The sequence below is a fragment of the Eubalaena glacialis genome, chromosome 16 (assembly GCF_028564815.1).
Source record: "Eubalaena glacialis isolate mEubGla1 chromosome 16, mEubGla1.1.hap2.+ XY, whole genome shotgun sequence".
In the NCBI taxonomy this organism is placed as follows: Eukaryota; Metazoa; Chordata; class Mammalia; order Artiodactyla; family Balaenidae; genus Eubalaena; species Eubalaena glacialis.
Genome location: NC_083731.1, coordinates 71,736,260 through 71,763,129, shown reverse-complemented (window position 1 = coordinate 71,763,129; position 26,870 = coordinate 71,736,260). Strand labels below are relative to the sequence as shown.

General features: G+C 37.9%; 1 protein-coding gene across 4 annotated transcripts in view; it reads right to left on the bottom strand.

Annotated features, from left to right (window-relative positions):
* Positions 1 to 26,870, bottom strand: part of FNDC3A (fibronectin type III domain containing 3A) — a 201,401-nt gene that overhangs the window by 110,684 nt on the left and 63,847 nt on the right. For all 4 annotated transcript variants that reach the window (XM_061170691.1, XM_061170692.1, XM_061170693.1 and 1 more), the window contains one exon: positions 8,029 to 8,104. In XM_061170691.1, coding sequence (XP_061026674.1) covers positions 8,029 to 8,104 — 76 coding nt within the window. The remainder of the gene's footprint in view (positions 1 to 8,028; positions 8,105 to 26,870) is intronic.

The window sequence follows — 26,870 nt, the reverse complement described above, 5'->3', positions numbered from 1 at the left end:
AGCCTGAAGGGGTTAGCGCACCACAGCTAGCCGGGAGGGAGTCCGGGAAAAGGTCTACAGCAGCCGAAGAGGGAAGAGACTTTTTCTTGCCTCTTTGTTTCATGGCGCGCAAGGAGAGGGGATTCAGAGCGCCGCCTAAACGAGCTCCAGAGACGGGCGTGAGCCGCGGCTATCAGCGCGGACCCCAGAGACGGGCATGAGACGCTAAGGCTGCTGCTGCCGCCACCAAGAAGCCTGTGTGCGAGCACAGGTCACTATCCACACCGCCCCTCCCGGGAGCCTGTGCAGCCCGCCACTGCCAGGATCCCGTGATCTAGGGACAACTTCCCCGGGAGAACGCACGGCGCGCCTCAGGCTGCTGCAACGTCACGCCGGCCACTGCCGCCGCAGCCTCGCCCCACATCCGTACCCCTCCCTCCCCGCGGCCTGAGTAAGCCAGAGCCCCCGAAGCAGCTGCTCCTTTAACCCCGTCCTGTGTGAGCGAAGAACAGACGCCCTCAGGCGACCTACACGCAGAGGTTGGTCCAAATCCAAAGCTGAACCCCAGGAGCTGTACGAACAAAGAAGAGAAAAGGAAATTTCTCCCAGCAGCCTCTGAAGCAGCGGATTAAAGCTCCACAAACAACTTGATGTACCTGAATCTGCTGAATACCTGAACAGACAAGGAATCATCCCAAATTAAGGAGGTGGACTTTGGGAGCAGGATATATTAATTTTTCCCCTTTTCCTTTTTTGGTGAGTGTATATGTGTATGCTTCTGGGTGAGATTTTGTCTGTATAGCTTTGCTTTCACCATTTGTCCTAGGGTTCGGTCTGTCCGATTTTTTTTTTTTTTTTTACCTAAAAATTTTTTTTCTTAATAAATTTTTTCTTAATCATTTTTTCCTTATTTTTTATTTTAAAAAATTTAAAAAAATTTTTTAATAATTTTTTTCTAAATTTTTATTTTAAAAAATTAAAAAATTTTATTTCTTAATAAATTTTTTCTTAATAATTTTTTCTTATTTATTATAAAAAAATTATTTTAAAAAATTAAAAAAATTTTTTCTTAATAATTTTTTCTTATTTTTTATTATAATAGCTTTGCTTTATTTTATTTTATTTTATTTTATCCTCTCTCTTTCTCTCCTTCTATTTTTTCTCCCTTTTATTCTGAGTCGTGTGGATGAAAGGCTCTTGGTGCTCCAGCCAGGCATCAGGGCTGTGCCTCTGAGGTGGGAGAGCCAACTTCAGGACACTGGTCCACAAGAGACCTCCCAGCTCCACGTAATACCAAACGGCGAAAATCTCTCAGAGATCTCCATCTCAACACCAAGACCCAGCTTCACTCAACGTCCAGCAAGCTACAGTGCTGGACACCCTATGCCAAACAACTAGCAAGACAGGAACACAGCCCCATCCATTAGCAGAGAGGCTGCCTAAAATCATAATAAGGCCACAGACACCCCAAAACACAACACCAGACGTGAACGTGCCCACCAGAAAGACAAGATTCAGCCTCATCCACCAGAACACAGGCACTAGTCCCCTCCACCAGGAAGCCTACACAACCCACTGAACCAACCTTAGCCACTGGGGACAGATACCAAAAACAATGGGAACTACGAACCTGCAGCCTGTGAAAAGGAGACCCCAAACACAGTAAGATAAGCAAAATGAGAAGACAGAAAAACACACAGCAGATGAAGGAGCAGGGTCAAAACACACCAGACCTAACAAATGAAGAGGAAATAGGCAGTCTACCTGAAAAAGAATTCAGAACAATGATAGTAAAGATGATACAAAATCTTGGAAATAGAATAGACAAAATGCAAGAAACATTTAACAAGGACGTAGAAGAACTAAAGAGGAACCAAGCAATGATGAAAAACACAATAAATGAAATTAAAAATACTCTAGAAGGGATCAATAGCAGAATAACTGAGGCAGAAGAACAGGTAAGTGACCTGGAAGATAAAATAGTGGAAATAACTACTGCAGAGCAGAATAAAGAAAAAAGAATGAAAAGAACTGAGGACAGTCTCAGAGACCTCTGGGACAACATTAAACGCACCAACATTCGAATTATAGGGGTCCCAGAAGAAGAAGAGAAAAAGAAACGGAATGAGAAAATATTTGAAGAGATTATAGTTGAAAAGTTCCCTAATATGGGAAAGGAAATAGTGAATCAAGTCCTGGAAGCACAGAGAGTCCCATACAGGATAAATCCAAGGAGAAACACGCCAAGACACATATTAATCAAACTATCAAAAATTAAATATAAAGAAAACATATTAAAAGCAGCAAGGGAAAAACAACAAATAACACCAAGGGAATCCCCATAAGGTTAACAGCTGATCTTTCAGCAGAAACTCTGCAAGCCAGAAGGGAGTGGCAGGATATACTTAAAGTGATGAAGGAGAAAAACCTACAACCAAGATTACTCTACCCAGCAAGGATCTCATTCAGATTTGATGGAGAAATTGAAACCTTTACAGACAAGCAAAAGCTGAGAGAGTTCAGCACCACCAAACCAGCTTTACAACAAATGCTAAAGGAACTTCTCTAGGCAAGAAACACAAGAGAAGGAAAACACCTACAATAACAAACCCAAAACATTTAAGAAAATGGGAATAGGAACATACATATCGATAATTACCTTAAATGTAAATGGATTAAATGCTCCCACCAAAAGACACAGACTGGCTGAATGGATACAAAAACAAGACCCATATATATGCTGTCTACAAGAGACCCACTTCAGACCTAGGGACACATACAGACTGAAAGTGAGGGGATGGAAAAAGATATTCCACGCAAATGGAAATCAAAAGAAAGCTGGAGTAGCAATTCTCATATCAGACAAAATAGACTTTAAAATAAAGACTATTACAAGAGACAAAGAAGGACACTACATATGATCAAGGGATCAATCCAAGAAGAAGGTATAACAATTGTAAATATTTATGCACCCAACATAGAAGCACCTCAATATATAAGGCAAATACTAACAGCCATAAAAGGGGAAATCGACAGTAACACAATCATAGTAGGGGACTTTAACACCCCACTTTCACCAATGGACAGATCATCCAAAATGAAAATAAATAAGGAAACACGAGCTTTAAATGATACATTAAACAAGATGAACTTAATTGATATTTATAGGACATTCAACCCCAAAACAACAGAATACATATTTTTCTCAAGTGCTCATGGAACATTCTCCAGGATAGATCATATCTTGGGTCACAAATCAAGCCTTGGTAAATCTAAGAAAATTGAAATCGTATCAAGTATCTTTTCCGACCACAACGCTATGAGACTAGATATCAACTACAGGAAAAGATCTGTAAAAAATACAAACACATGGAGGCTACACAATACACTATTTAATAATGAAGTGATCACTGAAGAAATCAAAGGGGAAATCAAAAAATACCTAAAAACAAATGACAATGGAGACTTGACGACCCAAAACCTATGGGATGCAGCAAAAGCAGTTCTAAGAGGGACGTTTATAGCAATACAAGCCTACCTCAAGAAACAGGAAACATCTCGAATAAACAACCTAACCTTGCACCTAAAGCAATTAGAGAAAGAAGAACAAAAATACCCCAAAGCTAGCAGAAGGAAAGAAATCATAAAGATCAGATCAGAAATAAATGAAAAAGAAATGAAGGAGACAATAGCAAAGATCAACAAAACTAAAAGCTGGTTCTTTGAGAAGATAAACAAAATTGATAAACCATTAGCCAGACTCATCAAGAAAAAAAGGGAGAAGACTCAAATCAATAGAATTAGAAATGAAAAAGGAGAAGTAACAACTGACACTGCAGAAATACAAAGGATCATGAGAGATTGCTACAAGCAACTACTATGCCAATAAAATGGACAACCTGCAAGAAATGGACAAATTCTTAGAAATGCACAACCTGCCGAGACTGAACCAGGAAGAAATAGAAAATATGAACAGACCAATCACAAGCACTGAAATTGAAACTGTGATTAAAAATCTTCCAACAAACAAAAGCCCAGGACCAGATGGCTTCACAGGCAAATTCTACCAAACATTTAGAGAAGAGCTAACACCTATCCTTCTCAAACCCTTCCAAAATATTGCAGAGGGAGGAACACTCCCCAACTCATTTTACGAGGCCACCATCACCCTGATACCAAAACCAGACAAAGATGTCACAAAGAAAGAAAACTACAGGCCAATATCACTGATGAACATAGATGCAAAAATCCTCAACAAAATATTAGCAAACAGAATCCAACAGCACATTAAAAGGATCATACACCATGATCAAGTGGGGTTTATTCCAGGAATGCAAGGATTCTTCGATATACGCAAATCAATCAACGTGATACATCATATTAACAAATTGAAGGAGAAAAACCATATGATCATCTCAATAGATGCAGAGAAAGCTTTCGACAAAATTCAACACCCATTTATGATAAAAGCCCTGCAGAAAGTAGGCACAGAGGGAACTTTCCTCAACATAATAAAGGCCATATATGACAAACCCACAGCCAACACTGTCCTCAATGGTGAAAAACTGAAACCATTCCCACTAAGATCAGGAACTAGACAAGGTTGCCCACTCTCACCACTATTATTCAACATAGTTTTGGAAGTGTTAGCCACAGCAATCAGAGAAGAAAAAGAAATAAAAGGAATCCAAATCGGAAAAGAAGAAGTAAAGCTGTCACTGTTTGCAGATGACATGGATACTATACATAGAGAATCCTAAAGATGCTACCAGAAAACTACTAGAACTAATCAATGAATTTGGTAAAGTAGCAGGATACAAAATTAATGCACAGAAATCTCTTGCATTCCTACACACTAATGATGAAAAATCTGAAAGTGAAATTAAGAAAACACTCCCGTTTACCATCGCAACAAAAAGAATAAAATATCTATGAATAAACCTACCTAAGGAGACAAAAGACCTGTATGTAGAAAACTGTAAGACACTGATGAAAGAAATTAAAGATGATACAAATAGATGGAGAGATATACCATGTTCTTGGATTGGAAGAATCAACATTGTGAAAATGACTCTACTACCCAAAGCAATCTACAGATTCAATGCAATCCCTATCAAACTACCACTGGCGTTTTTCACAGAACTAGAACAAAAAATTTCACAATTTGTATGGAAACACAAAAGATCCCGAATAGCCAAAGCAATCCTGAGAATGAAAAATGGAGCTGGAGGAATCAGACTCCCTGACTTCAGACTATACTACAAAGCTACAGTAATCAAGACAGTTTGGTACTGGCACAAAAACAGAAACATAGATCAATGGAACAGGATAGAAAGCCCAGAGATAAACCCACGCACATATGGTCACCTTATCTTTGATAAAGGAGGCAAGCATATACAGTGGAGAAATGACAGCCTCTTCAGTAAGTGGTGCTGGGAAAACTGGACAGGTATATGTAAAAGTATGAAATTAGAACACTCCCTAACACCATACACAAAAATAAACTCAAAATGGATTAAAGACCTAAATGTAAGGCCAGACACTATCAAACTCTTAGAGGAAAACATAGGCAGAACACTCTATGACATAAATCACAGCAAGATCCTTTTTGACCCAGCTCCTAGAGAAATGGAAATAAAAACAAAAATAAACAAATGGGACCTAATGAAACTTAAAAGCTTTTGCACAGCAAAGGAAACCATAAACAAGACCAAAAGACAACCCTCAGAATGGGAGAAAATATTTGCAAATGAAGCAACTGACAAAGGATTAATCTCCAAGATTTACAAGCAGCTCATGCAGCTCAATAACAAAAAAACAAACAACCGAATCCAAAAATGGGCAGAAGACCTAAATAGACATTTCTCCAAAGAAGATATACAGATTGCCAACAAACACATGAAAGAATGCTCAACATCATTAATCATTAGAGAAATGCAAATCAAAACTACAATGAGGTATCACCTCACACCAGTCAGAATGGCCATCATCAAAAAATCTACAAACAATAAATGCTGGAGAGGGTGTGGAGAAAAGGGAACCTTCTTGCACTGTTGGTGGGAACGTAAATTGATACAGCCACTATGGAGAACAGTATGGAGGTTCCTTAAAAAACTAAAAATAGAACTACCATACGACCCAGCAATCCCACTACTGGGCATATACCCTGAGAAGACCATAATTCAAAAAGAGTCATGTACCAAAATGTTCATAGCAGCTCTATTTACAATAGCCAGGACATGGAAGCAACCTAAGTGCCCGTCATCGGATGAATGGATAAAGAAGATGTGGCACATATATACAATGGAATATTACTCAGCCATAAAAAGAAACGAAATGGAGGTATTTGTAGTGAGGTGGATGGAGTTAGAGTCTGTCATACAGAGTGAAGTAAGTCAGAAAGAGAAAAACAAATACAGTATGCTAACACATATATATGGAATCTAAGGAAAAAAAAAAAAAGTCATGAAGAACCTAGTGGCAAGACGGGAATAAAGACACAGACCTACTAGAGAATGGACTTGAGGATATGGGGAGGGGGAGGGGTAAGATGTGACAGGGTGAGAGAGTGGCATGGACATATATACACTACCAAATGTAAAATAGATAGCTAGTGGGAAGCAGCCGCATAGCACAGGGAGATCGGTGGTTTGTGACCACCTAGAGGGATGGATAGGGAGGGTGGGAGGGAGGGAGACGCAAGAGGGAAGAGATATGGGGACATATGTATATGTATAACTGATTGACTTTGTTATAAAGCAGAAACTAACACATCATTGTAAAGCAATTATACTCCAATAAAGATGTTAAAAAAAAAAAGAGTATCCTGGTTTGGATGATAAAGCATATGGTCCCCCCATTTCTAACGTGCTCTTTTCAAATGAAAGTAATAACTATTAGATAGGTACCCAATATGTGGAAGGCCAAGAACTGAAGGGAATACAAAGAAATGTAAGAAATGGTATCTGCCCATAAAGTCCTTATTAAAACTTAGGTGGAGAGACTGAATAAACATTCCAAGTTAAACATACAAAATTTAACTGGCTTTTCAAAATACTAACTGGAAGAAATGTTACAAGAAAGTACATTCTTGCTAAATGAATGGCACAATAATTGGTGTTTTGGGCTTTCACAGGAGATGGGGTCACTTTCTATTAAACACTGCTACAGTACCCACCATCACCATTTACTCAGTGCCTTATGTGTGCCAGGTCTGGTTTAGAGTGCTTTATAAACATATTAGTCAACCCTCACAATTATCCTATGAGGTGTGTTATTATTCACAGGAATAGGAATTTTACTGAGAAACGTACCTGATAGAGGTTAAATAACATGCAGAAGTTCATACAGCCAGTTAAGTGGCAGAGTTGGGGTTTAAAACCAGGTTCTCTAATTCCAAAGCTAGTGACCTTTTGCTTTCATCTTCACACAGAGTGGTGGTTCTCAGCTAGGGGCGATTTTGCCTCCCAGGGAACATTTGGTGATATCTGGAGACATTTTTGTTTGGCACAAATGTGTGTGCGTGTGGGGGGGTGTTGGCTAGTAAGTTGTGTGGAAGGGATGCTTACTAAAGACTTTATAAAAAACCTTTTAAAGATAAGATCTGAGCTCAGTTTGGAAGCATTTGGATAGGCTGGGGGTAGTGGTGATATGGGTAAATTATAGATAAGAAGAAGAATACAGTAAGTACAAGAAAGGTTCAGAGACAGTGAATAAACCAACTTAGCAAGATTGAAGGGAAACAGTATTGAAAGGAAAGTGGGAAGCAAGCAAGAAAGATGAAATGATCTTTCAAAAAGACTAAGGAACCTGAACTGGATTCACTGAAGATTTCTGAGCAGGGGAGTGACATCACAGTAGGATTAATCAAGAAACCAGGGCAAAGAGACTAATTAGGATGCTACTGTAATAGTTAAGCCATAAAGTATTCAGAGTTTGTGCCTTGTTGTGGTGGTAGTGAGAAAGAAAGGAAGAAACTACAAGCATATACACTTTTATGTATCATAAATTTTAGTCTTGTCTCAAATGACAATAAATTACCATTCTTACCTGTAATGCACTGAAACTGTCCATCTTCTCTTCTTATTGTAAATGCTTCCCCTGGGTTAACTTGTACCAGGATAACCTTAAAATGAGGGGAAGAAGTATTAATCAAAAGAGAAACAGAGTAAATCAGTATATCAAGATATTAAATGTTGCTAGTAAGAGAGTAGATGTGAGCTATTTAATCACATGAAACTGGGAAGGAAAATGGGGATTACACATTTGTTGAAAAGTATTAATTACTTCATTTTTCTGGAGGTCAGGCTCAAGCCAAAAGTAAGGGAATAAAAAAAGACAGCGGCACAATTTTATTGGAAAGTCAATAACTTCACTCTGAAACAAAGATGGAGTCAAACTACAAAATATTTGGATCATCTATGCCTACTTCACCAATTGTAAAGTATTGTGTCTTTCTAAAAATAAAGTATAAATTGATAGGTAGAGAATAAGATGGCACCCCTGAATTAGTATGACATCTCAAATTAGCAATATATTTAAAAATATGTTAAATTAATCCCATAATTTTGAGTAGTTTTCTTTTTATTTTATAGGTAATACACACTAATCTTATGACATCTGAAAAACAGAAAAACAAAAAACTGGAAAAAAACTGAAGTCCCTCCATCCTAATAAACATTGTTAGCATTCTGATAAATTTCTTAGTCTTGTTCTCTATGCATAGGCTTAATTTCCCCCCTTAAATATAGGGGGGAAAATAAGACCTCCAATTCTGTGTCTTTTTTTGGTTTAATATTAAAAAAAGACTTTTCCATGTTATTATTCAAAGTATGTCATCGAATGTTTATACCATAAACTACTTAACCATCCTCTTAATTAAAGAATTTAGGTAGTGAGCATTTTGGTATGTAGTTTTCCCATCTCTATAATTAGTATTGTTTCCTTATGATATATTCCCAGAAACAGAATTCCCGTATCCGTTGCTAAACTACTTTTTAAAAGGGTTTTACGAATTCACATTCCTCCTCAGTCTATGAGAACACCATTTAACCACATTCTCTGCACCCCTAAAAATTATAGTTTTAAAATCTTTGCTACCTTGATAGATGAAAACAGCATATTACTATCGCTTAATTTGCACTTTTTTGATTATTAATGAGGTTAAATTCTATCTTTACATTTGCTACTGGCTCTTTTGTAAACTGGCTGCCTGTCATCTTTATCTTTTGGGGTCTTAAATGTTCTTAGCAATTCATATGAATTCTCTGAATAATAATGGTAGTAATAATAATAATAATAATATAATATACTATAGTGTGCTGTAAATATTTTCCCATTTTGTCTCCTCAAATTTTTTAATTGTTTATTTTCCTGTAGCCAATGTTACCTATTTTTTCCTTTGTGACACCTTCTATTGCTTCTAAATTTAACTTGTGGCTGGCTATCAAGCACTTGAAATGTGGCTTGTCTTTGTCTATATGGAGATGTGCCATAGGTGTAAAATACACACTGGATTTCAAAGACTTAGTACAAAAGAACCCAACCACGTAAAATATCTTGTTGTTAATTTTTATATTGATTACATATTGAAATAATATTCTGGACATATTGGGTTAATAAAAAATTATTACAATTAATTTTTCCTGTTTTTACTTTTTAACGTGGCTACTAAAATTTTTTAAATTACTTATGTGATTGGCTTTATATTTCCATTGGACAACGCTGACCTATAGGTTTGATAAAAATGTTAGTTTTTCTTTTCTTCTAGTTTTATATAATTTAATTGCTTATATTTAGTTCTTTAATGCACCTCAAATTTATCTGGAGAAGATCCAAAAATATTTTTTTTCCTTAGAGAGCTAACCAATACAATTTGCTAAATTTAAGATATCTCCTTTAGCACACAATATACTCTTCTGGCCTGTCTCATCCATAACACTATCTACTTTGGCAAAAGTGGCTTTGGAAATATGTTTTTATTTTCATCATTTTAAACACTGTAACCTTAGAAATATGTTTTCTGATGGTGTACCTCGATTACTACTCTTCTTCAAACATTTCTTTGACATTGACTGGTGATAAGTGCTACGACAGGAGAAGTTAAGCACTATCAGAGCACACAGGACCAAGTACTTAAATTAGTGTTACCTGAGCATGTGTGTGTATACATGTGTATGCACATGTGTGTGTGTGTGTGTTCATGTATTTAATGGCTTTCTAGAGAATATAAAAGTTAAGCTGAGTCCTGAAGACTGAGAAGGAACTAGCTAGGCAAGAAGAGTGGGAAGGCCTTTAAGGTACAGAGAAGAGCAAATGCAAAGCTCCAGGAAAGGAAACGTCATCAACAGTTTATCAAATTCAATGAACCAAAAGAAGTTCTGTAGTTTTATATGGCTGGAGAATGGGGCAGGCGGAGATAAGGGTTGGGGAAACGATGCAGGAAAAAAGTTAGAAATATGGGGAAAGGTAGACAGGAGTTGGGTTAAGAAGGGTCTTGTGAGCCATTCTAAGGGCAAGGAAGAGTTACGTAAGCAGGTAATGCTATGGAGGATCGCCCTAGCTGCAGTGTAGCAACCAGATATAGGAAGAACTCTTCATCAGGAGGTTACAACAGTCATCTAAGTAGGCTTCTTTTAATGCATTAATTTCTATTTTCAACTTTTATTATTTCCTTTCTTCTGTTTTCCTTAGGCTTACCATGTTGTTTTTCTAACTTTTTCAGTTGAATACTCTATTTTATTCTTTCTTTAGTAATATATGCACTTAAAACCATGAATTTTACTCAGTTTAACCACAGAGAATATTTTCACTATTATTTTTTAGATTTTCTGCCATTTACTTCTTCATTCCATGATCCAACAGTTGTTTTAAAGAAAACTTACAATTTTGAAAGTGGGCTGGAGGATTTTCAGTTTGTTTTATTTTCCAATACATTTTTTTATCAATCTCAAACAAATCCATGGTTCTTCAAAAATTTTTTTAACCCATTATGTTTCTTTCACTCCTTTCCTTATTAGTGTTAGAACTTAGTAGAGGTAGTGAATTACCGAAGGATGATACCTGAGGCCAGCACTGGGTTAAGGCACAGGAGTTTTTAACCTGGGGGCCACAGATATCTATTCAAAGGGTTTGTGAACCACGCAGAATTATATATGAAACTCTCTGTAGATATTACAATTTTCTATGGAAGCGTTCACTATTTTCATTAGATTTCACTAAATTCTTAATGGGGTTCAAGACCCAAAGTAGTGCTTACTGTGTCACACTATGCTGTCTGCTTTACATGTATGTTACCTCTTTTAATTATGACCCTCTATCAGTACTGGTTGTACTATGGAGTTCTATAAAATACTAATAATTCCTGTAATGAATTCATTCACTACAAAGTTGGGAAAAAGAAATAAAACTAAGAAAACCAAACACGGTACACATACAACCGATATATCCTGATATTAAGTAAGAAAGGATAAACTCTTTTAAATTATAATAAGACGTTCAGGAAAATGGTAGGAGGTTAAATTTATTCATTTATCTAAACACCCACTGTGTGGCACCTACTCTTATATGCACTATGGACACCAAGAAGAAAAATAAATCACAGTCCAAGGCCTCAAGGAATACACAGTCTTTTGAGGGAGACAGGCAAGTACTCAGCCAATTAACTGTACAGTGTAATAAGAGGTGTAACAGAGATATGAACAATGTACTATAGGTTCCACTCAGCCCACAATGATGAGGGAAGATTCCTGGAGGAGATGATAGCTACATAATGTTCAGAGGGACAACCAAGAATTAACAAGCTAAAGATGGGGAGAGAACATTCCAGGAGAGAGCACACATAACATGTATGAAGTCATGGGGGTGAAAGAGATCACGGATAATTTTTTTTTTTAAAACATCTTTATTGGAGTATAATTGCTTCACAATGGTGTGTTAGTTTCTGCTTTATAACAAAGTGAATCAGTTATACATATACATATGTCCCCATATCTCTTCCCTCTTGCATCTCCCTCCCTCCCACCCTCCCTATCCCACCCCTCTAGGTGGTCACAAAGCACCGAGCTGATCTCCCTGTGCTATGCGGCTGCTTCCCACTAGCTATCTATTTTACATTTGGTAGTGTATATATATCCATGCCACTCTCTCACTTTGTCCCAGCTTACCCTTCCCCCTCCCCGTATCCTCAAGTCCATTCTCTAGTAGGTCTGTAAATTGATCACGGACAATTTGAAAATGGGAAGAAGTATGGCATAGCTAAAGTCTAAACTAGTTTGAGAAATGCAATGGAAAGAGATAAAATTGGGAGGATAAGCAGGGGCTAGATCATGAAGAACCTTAAATATAAAGCTAAGGAGTTAAACCTTTAGGCAAGGCTATTAAACAGGGAAGGGTCATATTCAAATTTCATCTTTACCCCAACTTTTATTCCGTAATATTTCAAATGTACAGAAAAACTGCAGGATTGATTCAATGAATGCCCATATACCCCTCACCTAGATTCACCAATTGTTAATGGGTTGCCATATTTGCTCACTCTCACACTCACTCTTTTTTTTGATATACCATTTTAGAATACCTGAGTGGTGTTAAGTTTGATCACTTGGTTTTAGGTGATTATCTGTTAGATGTCTCTATTATAAAGATACCCTTTCCCTTTGAAAGTAATAAACAATCAATATGGTGATACTTTGAGACTCTCTGAATATTCTATTCCCTAACAGTCTTTCACCCAATGGTTTCAACAATTACTACTAAACATTATTGTGGTAGCTGTAAAATGGCAATTAAAAAAAACCCTATTCTTTCTGTAGTTACTAGTTAGCATTCTTCTATTAAGAAGAGACTTCTTTTCTGAATTCTTCCCCTTATCCTACACCCCAACTTTACATATTTCTTAGTATGAGTATGGGCTCATGGATTCTTTTAAAAATCGATGTTATTATAATCCATTAGTGTCACTATTAATATTTTCAGTGAGGTGAAATTCACATATTAATTATAAATCAATATTAAAGTGTACAATTCTAGGCATTTAGTACATTCACGAAGTTGTGCAACCACCACCTCTCCTAGTTCCAAAACATTTTACTACACCATTTCCATTAAGGAATCACTCTACTTTTTCCCTCTTTAAAACCCTGATAACCACCAATTTGCCTTCTGTCTCTATGGATTTACCCATTTCTATGTATCACATAAATAGAATCATACAATATGTGATCTTTTATGACTGGTTTCTTTCACTTAGCATAACGTTTTTAAGGTTCATCCAGGTTGTAGCATGTATCAGTACTTCATTTCATTTTATGGCTAAATAACATTCTACTGTATGGATATACTACAATTTATGTATCCATTCAAACACTGATAAACAACTGGACTGTTTTCAACCTTCTGGTTATTGAGAATAGTGCTATGGTAAACATTCATGTACAAATATTTGAGTTCCTCTTTTCAATTTTGGGGGTACGTACCCAGGAGTAGAACTGCTGGGTCATACAGTAACTCTACATTTAACTTTTTGAGGAACCACCACATGCTCCTTATGCAGCTGCATCATTTCACATGCCCAGTAAAAATATACAAGGATTCCAATTTCTCTAGACTCTTGCTAATGCTTGTTATTTTGATTATAGATATCCAGTGGATATAAAGTAATATCTCATTGTGGTTCTGATTTGCATTTCCCTAACATCCCTGACAAATGATGTCGAGCATTGTGTCATGTGTTTGTTGGCTATCTGTATATCTTCTTGGGAGAAATGTGTATTCAAGTCATTTGCCCAATTTAAATTGTGTTGTCTGTTTTTGCTGAGTTGTAAAAGCTCTTCATATACTGTGGATACTAGACCCTTATCAGACACAAGATTTGAAAATATTTTATCCCATTCTGGAAGTTGTCTTTTCACTTCCTTCATAATGTTCTTTTATGTACAAACACTTTTAATTTTGATGAAGTACAATTTATCTAATTTTTTTTGCTGTTGTTGTTGCTTGTAAGTTTGGTGTCATATCTAAGACTCCACTTCCAAATCCAAGGTCATGAAGATGAACTCTTCCTTTCTTCTAAGAGTTTTATAGTTTTAGCTTATTTAGGTTGTTGATTCATTTCAGTTCCCTTTTCTATACGGTGTGAAGTAGTGGTGTAATTTCATTCTTTTGCATGTGGATATCCAGTTGTCCCAGCACCGTTTTGTGAAGAGACTATTCTTTCCCCACTGAACAGTTTTGGCACCCTTGTCTGAAACAAACTGGCCATAGAGGTATAGGTTTATTTGTGGACTCTCAATTCTATTCCATTGGCCTATATATGTATCTATTCTTATGCCAGTACTATACTATTTTGACTACTGTAGCTTTGTAGTAGGTTTCAAATCGAGAAGTGTTAGTTGTTGAACAACAACTTTGTTGTTCTTTTTCAAGATTGTTTTGGCTATTGAGGACCCCTTGCAATTCCATATGAATTTAAGGATCAGCTTCTTCATTTCTGCAAAAAAGGCGGCTGGAATTTTAATAAAGATTGTATTGACTTCTGTACCTTCCTTTGGTCAGTGTTTCCATCTTTACAATATTAAGTTTTCCAGTCCGTGAACATGGGATGTCTTTTTATTTAGTTAAGTCACCTTTAATTTCTTTCAGCACACTTCTGTAGTTTTCCACATACAAGTCTTTCACCAACTTGGGAATATTTATTTCTATGTATTTTATTCTCTTGGATGCTACTGTAAATGGAATTATTTTCTTAATTTCCTTTTTAGATTCTTCACTGTTTATGTGTAGAAACACAGCTGAATTTTTTTTGTTGATCTTGTACCCTGCAACTTTGCTGAATGTGTTTATTAGCTCTAGTCATTTTTGTAAGGATTCTTTGGGATTTTCTTTTTAAAAAAAATTTTTTTTTTGAGGTGGACCATTTTTAAAGTCTTTATTGAATTTGTTACAATATTGCTTCTGTTTTATGTTTTGGTTTTTTGGCCGCAAGGCATGTGGAATCTTAGCTCCCTGACCAGGGATCGAAACTGCACCCCCTGCATTGGAAGGCGAAGCTTCAACCACTGGACCGCCAGGGAAGTCCCCTGGGATTTTCTACATAAAGGATCATGCCATCTGCAAACAGACAGACCTTTGGTTAGACTAACCAAGGAAAAAATAGGACCCAAATCAACAAAATTATAAATGAAAGAGGAAACATTACAACTCAACTGATACCACAGAATTACAAAGGCTCATAAGAGGCTATGAACAACTATATGCCAACAAACTGGACAACTAAGAAGAAACAGAAAAATTCCTAGAAACATACACCTTACCAAGACTGAGTCAGGAAGAAACAAAATCTGAGCAGACCAGTTACCAGTAAGGAGATTAAATCAGTAATCAAAAATCTCTCAATGAAGAAAAGCCCAGGAGCAGATGGCTTCACTGGTGAATTTTACCAAACATTTTAGGAAGATCTAATGGCAATCCTTTTCAACCTCTTCCAAAAAATTGAAGAGGAGGGAATACTCCTAAACTCATTTTATGAGACCAGCTTTACCCTGATACCAAAGCCAGAAAAAGATACTACAAGAAAACCACACTACAGGCCATTACTCCTGATGAATATAGATGTAAAAATTCTCCACAAGATACTAGCAAACCAGATTCAGCAGCACATTGGAAAATTCATTTGCGAGACGAAAGCTGAGCTAAAGGCAATGAATAGCAGAATGAATAATGCAGAAAAACGAATAAGTGATCTGGAAGATAGAATAATGGAAATCATCCAATCAGAACAGCAGACAGAAAGCCAAATGAGAAAAAAAGTAAAAGCAATATAAGAGACCTATGGGATAATATAAAGCATGCCAACCTATGCATTAATAGGAATTCCAGAAGGAGAAGACAGAGAAAAGGATATTGAAAATATATTTGAAGAAATTATGGCTGAAAACTTCCCAAACTTAAAGAAAGAAACAAATATTCAGATACAGGAAGCAAAGAGGGTCCCAAACAAGATGAACCCAAACAGACCTACACCAAGACATACAATAAAAATGGCAAAAGTTAAAAAAGAGGATTCTAAAGGCAACAAGAGAAAAACAAAGAGCTAATTAAAAGGGAACCCCCCCATAAGGCTATCAGGTGACTTCTCTACCGAAATGCTGCAGGCCAGAAGGGAGTGGTGAAATATATACAAAGTCTTGAAAGGGAAAAATCTGCAACCTAGAATACTCGACCCAGCAGAATTATCATTAAGAATAGAAGGAGAGAGAAAGAATTTCTCAGACAAGCAAAAACTAAAAGAATACAGTAATACTAAACCTACCCTAAAATACTGAAAGGTCTTCTCTAAATATAAAAGAAGCAAGAAGATACAGAAAAGAGGAAATCACAATTGGAAAGTAAATCACTTAAATAAGCCAGTATACAGATCAAAAAGAAAAAAAAAAATCTATTTGTGAAAGTAATGATAAACACAAGGAACAGCAAAAGGATAAACATGAAGATGTAAAAGAGGACATCAAAATCATAAAATATAGGGGAGGAGAGTAAGAAAATGTAGATTCTTCTTTTTTAGAATGTGTTTGAGACTATATGATTATCAGTCTAAAGTAAGCAGAAGGAGGAAGGGGTTAACATACTTGAAAACAGGGTAACCACAAATCAAAGTCAGCAGCACATTAAAAGGACTATTGGAGAGAGGAGAAGATGGTGGGAGAGTAAGACGCGGAGATCACCTTCCTCCCCACAGATACATCAGAAATACATCTACACGTGGAACTGCTCCTACAGAACACCCACTGAACGCTGGCAGAAGACGTCAGACCTCCCAAAAGGCAAGAAACTCCCCACATACCTGGGTATGGCAAAAGAAAAAAGAAACAACAGAGACAAAAGAATAGGGAAGGGACCTGCACCAGTGGGAGGGAGCTGTGAAGGAGGAAAGGTTTCCACACACTAGGAAGCCCGTTCGTGGGCGGAGACTGTGGGTGGCGGAGGGGAGAAGCTTCGGAGCCACAGAGAGCGCAGCAACAGGGGTGCAGAGGGCAAAGTGGAGAGATTCCCGCACAGAGGATCGGTGCCGACCAGCACTCACCAGCCCAAGAGGCTTGTCTGCTCACCTGCCGGGACGGGCGGGGGCTGGGAGCTGAGGCTCGGGCTTCAGTCAGATCGCAGGGAGAGGACTGGGGTTGGTGGCATGAACACAGCCTGAAGGGGTTAGCGCACCACAGCTAGCCGGGAGGGAGTCCGGGAAAAGGTCTGGAGCTGCCGAACAGGCAAGAGACTTTTTCTTGCCTCTTTGTTTCCTGGTGCGCGAGGAGAGGGGATTCAGAGCGCTGCCTAAACGAGCTCCAGAGACGGGTGCAAGCCGCGGCTATCAGCGCGGACCCCAGAGATAGGCATGAAATGCTAAGGCTGCTGCTGCCGCCACCAAAAAGCCTATGTGCAAGCACAGGTCACTATCCACACCTCCCCTCCCGGGAGCCTGTGCAGCCCGCCACTGCCAGGATCCCGTGATCCAGGGACAACTTCCCTGGGAGAACACACGGTGCCTCAGGCTGGTGCAATGTCATGCTGGCCTCTGCTGCTGCAGGCTCGTCCCACATCCATACCCCACACTCCCCCGGCCTGAGTGAGCCAGAGCCGCTGAAGCAGCTGCTCCTTTAACCCCGTCCTGTGTGAGCGAAGAACAGACACCCTCAGGCGACCTACACGCAGAGGCAGGTCCAAATCCAAAGCTGAACGCCAGGAGCTGTGCGAACAAAGAAGAGAAAGGGAAATTTCCCCCAGCAGCCTCAGAAGCAGCAGATTAAAGCTCCACAAACAACTTGATGTGCCTGCATCTGTGGAATACCTGAATAGACAACGAATCATCCCAAATTGAGGAGGTGGACTTTGGGAGCAAGATATATTATTTTTTCCCCTTTTCCTCTTTTTGTGAGTGTGTATGTGTATGCTTCTGTGTGAGATTTTGTCTGTATAGCTTTGCTTTCACCATTGGTCCTAGGGTTCTGTCTGTCCGTTTTATTTATTTATTTTTTACTTAAAAAATTTTTTTTTCTTTTTTGCTTAAGAATCATTTTTTATTTTTTTATTTTAATAACTTTATTTTATCTTAATTTATTTTATTTTATCCTCTTTCTTCTTTTTCTTTCTATTTTTTCTCCCTTTTATTCTGAGTCGTGTGGATGAAAGGCTCTTGGTGCTCCAGCCAGGCATCAGGGCTGTGCCTCTGGGGTGGGAGAGCCAACTTCAGGACACTGGTCCACAAGAGACCTCCCAGCTCCATGTAATACCAAATGGAGAAAATCTCCCAGAGATCTCCATCTCAACACCAAGACCCAGCTTCACTCGACGACCAGCAAGCTACAGTGCTGGACACCCTATGCCAAACAACTAGCAAGACAGGAACGCAGCCCCATCCATTAGCAGAGAGGCTGCCTAATATCATAATAAGGCCACAGACACCCCAAAACACACCACCAGACGTAGACCTGCACACTAGAAAGACAAGATCTAGTCTCATCCACCAGAACACAGGCACTAGTCCCCTCAACCAGGAAGCTTACACAACCCACTGAACCAACCTTAGCCACTGGGGACAGATACCAAAAACAATGGGAACTACGAACCTGCAGCGTGCGAAAAGGAGACCCCCAAACACAGTAAGATAAGCAAAATGAGAAGACAGAAAAACACAGCAGATGAAGGAGCAAGGTAAAAGCACATCAGACCTAACAAATGAAGAGGAAATAGGCAGTCTACCTGAAAAAGAATTCAGAATAATGATAGTAAAGATGATACAAAATCTTGGAAATAGAATAGACAAAATGCAAGAAACATTTAACAAGGACGTAGAAGAACTAAAGAGGAACCAAGCAACGATGAAAAACACAATAAATGAAATTAAAAATACTCTAGAAGGGATCAATAGCAGAATAACTGAGGCAGAAGAACGGGTAAGTGACCTGGAAGATAAAATAGTGGAAATAACTACTGCAGAGCAGAATAAAGAAAAAAGAATGAAAAGAACTGAGGACAGTCTCAGAGACCTCTGGGACAACATTAAACGCACCAACATTCGAATTATAGGGGTCCCAGAAGAAGAGAAAAAGAAAGGGACTGAGAAAATATTTGAAGAGATTATAGTTGAAAAGTTCCCTAATATGGGAAAGGAAATAGTGAATCAAGTCCTGGAAGCACAGAGAGTCCCATACAGGATAAATCCAAGGAGAAACACGCCAAGACACATATTAATCAAACTATCAAAAATTAAATATAAAGAAAACATATTAAAAGCAGCAAGGCAAAAACAACAAATAACACACAAGGGAATCCCCATAAGGTTAACAGCTGATCTTTCAGCAGAAACTCTGCAAGCCAGAAGGGAGTGGAAGGACATATTTAAAGTGATGAAGGAGAAAAACCTACAACCAAGATTACTCTACCCAGCAAGGATCTCATTCAGATTTGATGGAGAAATTAAAACCTTTACAGACAAGCAAAAGCTGAGAGTTCAGCACCACCAAACCAGCTTTACAACAAATACTAAAGGAACTTCTCTAAGCAAGAAACACAAGAGAAGGAAAACACCTACAATAACAAACCCAAAACATTTAAGAAAATGGGAATAGGAACATACATATCGATAATTACCTTAAATATAAATGGATTAAATGCTCCCACCAAAAGACACAGACTGGCTGAATGGATACAAAAACAAGACCTGTATATATGCTGTCTACAAGAGACCCACTTCAGTCCTAGGGACACATACAGACTGAAAGTGAGGGGATGGAAAAAGATATTCCATGCAAATGGAAATCAAAAGAAAGCTGGAGTAGCAATTCTCATATCAGACAAAATAGACTTTAAAATAAAGACTATTACAAGAGACAAGGAAGGACACTATATAATGATCAAGGGATCAATTCAAGAAGAAGATATAACAATTGTAAATATTTATGCACCCAACATAGGAGCACCTCAATACATAAGGCAAATACTAACAGCCATAAAAGGGGAAATCGACAGTAACACAATCATAGTAGGGGACTTTAACACCCCACTTTCACCAATGGACAGATCATCCAAAATGAAAATAAATAAGGAAACACAAGCTTTAAATGATACATTAAACAAGATGGACTTAATTGATATTTATAGGACATTCCACCCAAAAACAACAGAATACATATTTTTCTCAAGTGCTCATGGAACATTCTCCAGGAAAGATCATATCCTGGGTCACAAATCAAGCCTTGGTAAATTTAAGAAAATTGAAATCGTATCAAGTATCTTTTCCGACCACAATGCTATGAGACTAGATATCAATTAGGAAAAGATCTGTAAAAAATACAAACACATGGAGGCTACACAATACACTACTTAATAACGAAGTGATCACTGAAGAAATCAAAGGGGAAATCAAAAAATACCTAGAAACAAATGACAATGGAGACACGACGAGCCAAAACCTACAGGAGGCAGCAAAAGCAGTTCTAAGAGGCAAGTTTATAGCAATACAAGCCTACCTCAAGAAACAGGAAACATCTCGAATAAACAACCTAACCTTGCACCTAAAGCAATCAGAGAAAGAACAAAAAAACCCCAAAGTTAGCAGAAGGAAAGAACTCATAAAGATCAGATCAGAAATAAATGAAAAAGAAATGAAGGAAACAATAGCAAAGATCAACAAGACTAAAAGCTGGTTCTTTGAGAAGATAAACAAAATTGATAAACCATTAGCCAGACTCATCAAGAAAAAAAGGGAGAAGACTCAAATCAATAGAATTAGAAATGAAAAAGGAGAAGTAACAACTGACACTGCAGAAATATAAACGATCATGAGAGATTACTACAAGCAACTCTATGCCAATAAAATGGACAACCTGGAAGAAATGGACAAATTCTTAGAAATGCACAACCTGCCGAGACTGAACCAGGAAGAAGTAGAAAATATGAACAGACCAATCACAAGCACTGAAATTGAAACTGTGATTAAAAATCTTCCAACAAACAAAAGCCCAGGACCAGATGGCTTCACAGGCAAATTCTACCAAACATTTAGAGAAGAGCTAACACCTATCCTTCTCAAACTCTTCCAAAATATTGCAGAGGGAGGAACACTCCCCATCTCATTCTACGAGGCCATCATCACCCTGACACCAAAACCAGACAAAGATGTCACAAAGAAAGAAAACTACAGGCCAATATCACTGATGAACATAGATGCAAAAATCCTCAACAAAATACTAGCAAACAGAATCCAACAGCACACTAAAAGGATCATACACCATGATCAAGTGGGGTTTATTCCAGGAATGCAAGGATTCTTCGATATACGCAAATCAATCAACGTGATACACCATATTAACAAATTGAAGGAGAAAAACCATACGATCATCCAATAGATGCAGAGAAAGCTTTTGACAAAATTCAACACCCATTTATGATAAAAGCCCTGCAGAAAGTAGGCATAGAGGGAACTTTCCTCAACATAATAAAAGCCATATATGACAAACCCACAGCCAACATCGTCCTCAATGGTGAAAAACTGAAACCACTTCCACTAAGATCAGGAACTAGACAAGGTTGCCCACTCTCACCACTGTTATTCAACATAGTTTTGGAAGTGTTAGCCACAGCAATCAGAGAAGAAAAAGAAATAAAAGGAATCCAAATCGGAAAAGAAGAAGTAAAGCTGTCACTGTTTGCAGATGACATGATACTCTATATAGAGAGTCCTAAAGATGCTACCAGAAAACTAGTAGAGCTAATCAATGAATTTGGTAAAGTAGCAGGACACAAAATTAATGCACAGAAATCTCTTGCATTCCTACACACTAATGATGAAAAATCTGAAAGTGAAATTAAGAAAACACTCCCGTTTACCATTGCAACAAAAAGAATACAATATCTAGGAATAAACATACCTAAGGAGACAAAAGACCTGTACGCAGAAAATTATAAGACACTGATGAAAGAAATTAAAGATATACAAATAGATGGAGAGATATACCATGTTCTTGGATTGGAAGAATCAATATTGTGAAAATAACTCTACTACCCAAAGCAATCTACAGATTCAACGCAATCCCTATCAAACTACCACTGGTGTTTTTCACAGAACTAGAACAAAAAATTTCACAATTTGTATGGAAACACAAAAGACCCCGAATAGCCAAAGCAATCTTGAGAACGAAAAATGGAGCTGGAGGAATCAGGCTCCCTGACTTAGACTATACTAGAAAGCTACAGTAATGAAGACAGTATGGTACTGGCACAAAAACAGAAACATAGATCAATGGAACAGGATAGAAAGCCCAGAGATAAACCCACGCACATATGGTCACCTTATCTTTGATAAAGGAGGCAAGCATATACAGTGGAGAAATGACAGCCTCTTCAGTAAGTGGTGCTGGGAAAACTGGACAGCTACATGTAAAAGTATGAAATTAGAACACTCCCTAACACCATACACAAAAATAAACTCAAAATGGATTAAAGACCTAAATGTAAGGCCAGACACTATCAAACTCTTAGAGGAAAACATAGGCAGAACACTCTATGACATAAATCACAGCAAGATCCTTTTTGACTCACGTCCTACAGAAATGGAAATAAAAACAAAAAGAAACAAATGGGACCTAATGAAACTTAATAGCTTTTGCACAGCAAAGGAAACCATAAACAAGACCAAAAGACAACCCTCAGAATGGGAGAAAATATTTGCAGATGAAGCAACTGACACAGGATTAATCTCCAAAATTTACAAGCAGCTCATGCAGCTCAATATCAAAAAAACAAACAACCCAATCCAAAAATGGGCAGAAGACCTAAACAGACATTTCTCCAAAGAAGATATACAGATTGCCAACAAACACATGAAAGAATGCTCAACATCATTAATCATTAGAGAAATGCAAATCAAAACTACAATGAGGTATCACCTCACACCAGTCAGAATGGCCATCATCAAAAAATCTACAAACAATAAATGCTGGAGAGGGTGTGGAGAAAAGGGAACCTTCTTGCCCTGTTGGTGGGAACGTAAATTGATACAACCACTATGGAGAACATTATGGAGGTTCCTTAAAAAACTAAAACTACCATACGACCCAGCAATCCCACTACTGGGCATATACCCTGAGAAAACCATAATTCAAAAAGAGCCATGTACCAAAATGTTCATTGCAGCTCTATTTACAATAGCCAGGACATGGAAGCATCCTAAATGCCCGTCATCGGATGAATGGATAAAGAAGATGTGGCACATATATACAATGGAATATTACTCAGCCATAAAAAGAAACAAAATGGAGTTATTTGTAGTGAGGTGGATGGAGTTAGACTCTGTCATACAGAGTGAAGTAAGTCAGAAAGAGAAAAACAAATACAGTATGCTAACACATGTATATGGAATCTAAGGAAAAAAAAGAAGGGTCATGAAGAGCCTAGTGGCAAGACGGGAATAAAGACAGAGACCTACTAGAGAATGGACTTGAGGATATGGGGAGGGGGAAGGGTAAGATGTGACAAAGTGAGAGTGGCACGGACATATATACACTACCAAACGTAAAATAGATAGCTAGTGGGAAGCAACTGCATAGCACAGGGAGATCAGCTCTGTGTTTTGTGACCACCTAGAGAGGTGGGATAGGGAGGGTGGGAGGGAGGGAGATGCAAGGGGGAAGAGATATGGGAACATATGTATATGTATAACTGATTCACTTTGTTATAAAGCAGAAACTAACACACCATTGTAAAGCAATTATACTCCAATAAAGATGTTAAAAAAAAAAAGACTATTCATCATGATCAAGTGAGATTTATCGCTGGGCACAAGGATGGTTCACCATACACAAATCAATACACATGATATATGGCCTTGATAGAATGAAATTAAAAAGATCATCTCAATAGATGAGGAAAAAGCATTTGACAAAATTCAACATCTGTTCATGATAAAAGCTCTGAACAAATTAAGTATAGAAGGAAAGTATCTCAACATAATAAAAGCCATATATGACAAGCCCATGCAATGGTGAAAAGTTGAAAGCTTTTTCTCTAAAATACGGAACAAGACAAGGGTGCCCACATTTACCAATCCTCTTCAACACAGTACTAGAAGTGAAGTCCAAGCCAGAGCAATCAGGAAAGAAAAGGAAACAAAAGCCATCAAAATTGGAAAGGAAGAAGTAAAACTGTCTCTTTTGGCAGATGACATAATTTTATACACAGAAAATCTTAAAAGACTCCACCAAAAAAACTGTTAGGTCTAATCAACAAACTCAGTGAAGTTGCAGGATACAAAATTCACATGCAAAAACAGTATCATTTCTATACAGTAACAGTGAACTGTCTGAAAACATTTAAAAAACTATCCCATTTACGATAGCATCAAAAACAATAAAATACTTAGGAATAAATTTAACCAGGGAGGTGAAGGATCTCTATGCTGAAAACTACAAAACATTTATGAAAGAAATCAAAGAAGACACAAATAAATGTAAAGGTAACCTGTGTTCATGGATTAGAAGGATTAATACTGTTAAAATGCACACACTACCCAAAGCTATCTATAGATTCACTGCAATCCCCATGAAGATTCCGAGGGCATTTTTTTTACAGTAGAAAAAAATAATCCTAAGATTTATATGGAACCACAAAAGACCCCAAATAGCCAAAGCAATTCTGAGAAAGAGGAATAAAGTGGGATGCATCACACTTCCTGATTTCAAGCTGTAGTGTAAAGACATAGTAACAAACAGTATGGTACTGGCATAAAAACAGAAACACAGACCAATGGAACAGAATCGAGAGCCCAGAAACAAACCCATGCATATATGGACAACTAACATTTGACAACGGAGCCACAAATACCCAATGTAGAACCCACAGTCTCTTCAATGAGTGGTGCTAGGAAAATTGGATAGTCACATGTAAAAGAATGAAACTAAGACCTCTATCTTACACCACTCACAAAAATTAACTCAAAATGGATTAAGGACTTAAATGTAACACCTGAAACCATAAAAATCCTAGATGAATACATAGGAAAAAAGCTCCTTGACATGGGTCTTAGCAATGAGTTTTTGGATATGACATCTAAAGCACAAACAACAAAATCAAAAATAAACAAGTGGGAGTACATCAAACTACAAAGCTTCTACACAGCAACAGAAATGATCCACAAAATTAAAAGACAACCGATAGAATGGAAAAAAATATTTGCAAATCATATATTTGATAAGGGGTTAATATCCAAAATATATAAGTAACTCCTACAGCTTAATAGCAAAAAACCAAATAATGGGACTTCCCTGGTGGCGCAGTGGTTAAGAACTCGCCTGCCAATGCAGGGAACACGGGTTCGAGCCCTGGTCCGGGAAGATCCCACATGCCACGGAGCAACTATGCCCGTGCGCTACAACTACTGAGCCTGCGCTATAGAGCCTGCGAGCCACAACTACTGAGCCCGCATGCCACAACTATTGAAGCCCGCGCGCCTAGAGCCCGAGCTCCGCAACAAGAGAAGCCACAGCAATGAGAAGGCTGTGCACCGCAATGAAGGGTAGCCCCTGCTCACTGCAACTTAAGAAAGCCCACGTGCAGCAATGAAGACCCAACGCAGCCAAAAATAAATAAATTTATAAAAAAACAAAAGACAAAAAACAAATAATGCAATTAAAAATGGGCAAAGGACCAGAATAGACATTTTCCCAAAGATATACAAATGGTCAACAAGTACATGAAAAGGTGCTCAACATCATTTATCATTAGGGAAATGCAAATCAAAACCATAATGATATTATCTCACACCTGTCAGCATGGCCATCATTGAAAAGACAAGAGATGACAAATGCAGGGAAGGATGTAGAGAACCCTTGGGCACTATAGATGGAAATATAAATTGGCACAGCCACTATGGGAAACAGTATGGAAGTTCCTCAAAAAATTAAATAGAACTACCATATGATCCAGTAATTCCACTTGGGGGTATATATCCAAAGGAAATGAAAACACTATGTCAAAGAGAAATCTGCACACCATTTTCACTGCAGCATTATGTACAACAGGCAAGACATGGAAACAGCCTAAGTGTCCACTGACGAATGAGAATGGATAAAGAAGTTGTGTTATACATACACAAATACACACACACACACACAAAAAGATCCTACACGCGGCAACAAAGATCCCGCATGCTGCAACTAAGACCCATCGTGGACTAAATAAATAAATAAATATTTTAAAAAAAAAAAAAAAAAGAAAGAAAAAGAATTCCATTCACTGTTAAGAAAAATCCTTGAATTAAAGTTTACTTTCTGGGACTTCCCTGGTGGCGCAGTGGTTAAGAATCCGCCTGCCAATGCAGGGGACGTGGGTTCCATCCCTGCTCCAGAAAGATCCAACATGCCGCGGAGCAACTAAGCCCATGCGCCACAATTACTGAGCCTGCGCTCGAGAGCCTGTGAGCCACAACCACTGAAGGCCGCGCACCTAGAGCCCGTGCTCCGCCAACAAGAGAAGCCACCACAATGAGAAGACTGCGCACAACAAAGAGTAGCTCCTGCTCACTGCAACTAGAAAAAGCCTGTGTGCAGCAATGAAGACCCAATGCAGCCAAAAATAAATATATAAATAAATTAATTTAAAAAAAATATACTTTCTGACCTCAGTAGAACCAGTACTTATTTTTTCTTTTTATAGGAAATGTATCATAAAGTGCTATGTTTCTACTTAAATATAATCTGAAATATTTGGTATAAATTTCAAGGTAAAATATAATGGCATCACTTTCATTAGGGACTTTCATTAAAATTATCATATGGGTTTCTTGGAAGGTGTGGAAGAAAGCAGTTATAAATTCAAATTAATGTACAGTGATAGAAATGGGTATT